The 3053-nt window shown below is 32.1% G+C and overlaps 1 protein-coding gene across 1 annotated transcript; it reads left to right on the top strand.

The window, feature by feature from the left end:
* Positions 1–372: 372 nt before the first annotated feature.
* On the top strand, positions 373–2950 carry LOC112905435 (alpha-methyldopa hypersensitive protein-like). The gene is made up of 2 exons (XM_025977867.1): positions 373–603; positions 751–2950. Exons 1-2 carry the CDS (start codon positions 457–459, stop codon positions 1963–1965), a joined length of 1362 nt encoding a protein of 453 aa, XP_025833652.1. The 5' UTR covers positions 373–456; the 3' UTR covers positions 1966–2950.
* The last annotated feature ends 103 nt before the right edge of the window (positions 2951–3053 follow it).

Genomic DNA, 3053 nt, shown 5'->3' with positions numbered 1-3053 from the left:
AATGGTAAATTTGTTCATAAGTAAGATTAAAATAAATAAATACAAATTCTCCATAATTATTTAAAAGTTTGTGGACGTATTATTTCCATTTAATCCTTTCTCTTTAGAACCAATACCACAAAAAGCGCTATAATGCACTATAATTGCAATAAAAACTTTTATTACTAATTAAATTACATGAATATGAAATCAAGAAATTGTTTTTATCTCGTCACCTGATTTTTAATTGCAACTTTATTGAAATTATTTAATGTGTTTGAAATATAATTTCTATCACCTCTATTATAAACACTCATTATTGTATTAATCAAAAATTAATTGTTCTAAAAAGCAAAACCATAAATTCACTTTATTGTTTTTTGTTATAGAAACGTTTTACCTTCTGTGGAACCAGGGTATTTAGAAAAATTGGTACCCAAAGACACTCCTGAACTAGGAGAGGACTGGAAGTCTATTATGACAGATATAGAAAGAGTTATAATGCCGGGAATAACTCACTGGAATTCTCCTCATTTTCATGCATATTATCCCACAGCTTGCAGCTTTCCCAGCATAGTTGGGGAAATTCTCAGCGCTGGGCTTTCCTCAATCGGATTTAGTTGGGTATACAAAACTGTTTCTTATTATCAAATATTTGTAAAAGAGATATCATTGTTTCTTCAGATCGCAAAATAATTGTGTTGTAAACCATCGAACAAAATTTCTTCTGGCAATCAAAATTTTTGAATTAGATTATCTTTCTATATGTAGATAAGCAGTCCTGCCTGCACAGAACTCGAAGTTGTTATGATGAATTGGCTTGGAAATTTACTGGGACTACCAGAGACATTCCTAAATTCATCCAGCGGACCCGGTGGAGGTACAATACAAGGCTCAGCCAGTGAAGCAACGTTAGTAGGTCTGCTATCAGCGAGGGAAAAAACGGTCAAAGAATTGAGGGAAAATGATCCTTCCTTAAGCGAATCAGACATCAGAGGTCGCCTGGTAGCATATACCAGTGATCAAGCTAATTCGTCTGTGGAAAAGGCCGGGTTGCTGGGAGCAGTTCCAATGAAACACGTGCCTGCAGATGAAAATGGATGTCTTCGAGGAGAAGCGCTTCAAAAAGCTATAGATGAAGATAAGAGAAACAATCGCATTCCGTTCTATGTTGTGGCAACTTTGGGAAGCACTGGCACTTGCGCTTTTGATAAATTAGAAGAAATTGGACCAATATGTAAGAAAGAAGGTGTGTGGCTTCATATAGATGCTGCGTACGCAGGAACTGCCTTTGTGTGTCCAGAATATCGACCTTTAATGAAAGGTGTCCATTATGCCGATTCCTTCAACTACAATCCACACAAATGGATGCTGGTGAATTTCGATTGCTCGGCCATGTGGTTCCAGAACGTGAAGCATTTGGTGGAATCTTTCAATGTCGACAGAATTTATTTGAAGCACCAACACGAAGGACATGCACCAGATTATCGGCATTGGCAAATCGCCCTTGGAAGGAGGTTCAGGTCTTTGAAGTTATGGTTCACATTACGTATTTATGGCGTGGAAGGTATCAGAAACCATGTAAGGTCCCAGATTGCTTTAGCAAAATATTTTGAAGAATTAGTTTCCGGCGATTCGCGCTTTGAGGTGCTCACTTCCAACTTAGGTTTGGTCTGCTTTCGATTAAAGGGGGATGATAAGTTGACCAAAGATTTGCTTCAAAAGATTACAGAAAAAAAGAAGCTGTACTTGATTTCGTGTTATTACCGGAACAAATTTGTTATTCGCTTTGTAATATGCAGTCGATTAACAAACTCCTCGGACGTTGAGTTTGCTTGGAAAGAAATATCTGGTATTGCCAACGAAATAATACCAAGAAAATTTTTTGAGAACGTAAAAATGCCATCCATTAGTTCTATTGCCGATTCTTGCAAAAACAACGGAATTGTGGGTTTGAACGACGCGTTTAGTAAGGGTGCAGCATAGTAAAAGTTGTTTTTATTTTTTCCCCGTAAAGTTTCAATACAAATTTTCATTCAAACTATTTCTTTTCAAGTCTGAAGTAAGAAGAAAATGTATTATTAATCTTTTAATCGGGTAAAAACGGTACTAATCAAATATTTAAAAGCTGTTTTTTTTTCTTCAAAAGATTAAAAGAATTTCTGACTGTCTTACACCTAAAAAAAAATAGGTAAATAGCTTTGAGATAACATTAAAAGATTCTATTAATTTGTTCATACTTAACATTGCTCTCTACCTAATGTTTTAAGATATCATGATTACATGTGTTGCACTTTTACATAAAGTATCTCAAAGTCATACTCTGCAGTTACCAAGATATCTAAGAGAATATTGTCGCTCTTAATATACTTTTAATCTAATTTTTTAGAATTTATAAAGGAATCACTTTATCAATTAATAGAACATAAAAATTACATTACAAACCATTGTTTAATTGAAGGCAACTGTAGTTATGGCAAGATATTGTAATCGAATTATAATAACACGTATAATGGCAGAGGCGGTGAGATAACTGAATTGATTAATTAAATGTTAATTAGATTTAAAACAAATACATAATTAGATTATCTTCCCAAATGTTATATAAAAACTATCGATGCTAATAGATATTGGGGTCTTAATATTGGGTAACAAATATTAATACTTCAGGTTATATATAAAGTACTATTTAGTAATACTCTTCTTTATATTAGATTTAATCAGTTTTAATAAATTTTCAAGTTGTTTTTTAAGAAATCCTTATTCTTTTACACTATGTTGTTATTAAATAAAACAATTTATCGTTTTAAATTTTGTTTAATTAATTTTATTTGAAGATTACTTATGAAAAAAGATGGAGAAGATAGAAAATACTCACTCTAAATTAATATGAGATACTTTACCAGATGTATTTCTATATATTTAATTTACATACAAATCAGATTTTATTATAACAAAAGTATAGACGAATTAAAACAGAAGCTAATGTAATAAATATACACCTAATAATATAATCGACAATATGCTAATAATTGCAAATATTAACCAATAATTTGATAATAATCGAAAATGTT

The sequence above is a fragment of the Agrilus planipennis genome, unplaced genomic scaffold (genome assembly GCF_000699045.2).
Source record: "Agrilus planipennis isolate EAB-ADULT unplaced genomic scaffold, Apla_2.0 scaffold240, whole genome shotgun sequence".
Classification (NCBI taxonomy): Eukaryota; Metazoa; Arthropoda; class Insecta; order Coleoptera; family Buprestidae; genus Agrilus; species Agrilus planipennis.
This window is presented reverse-complemented; position numbering and strand designations above follow the sequence as displayed.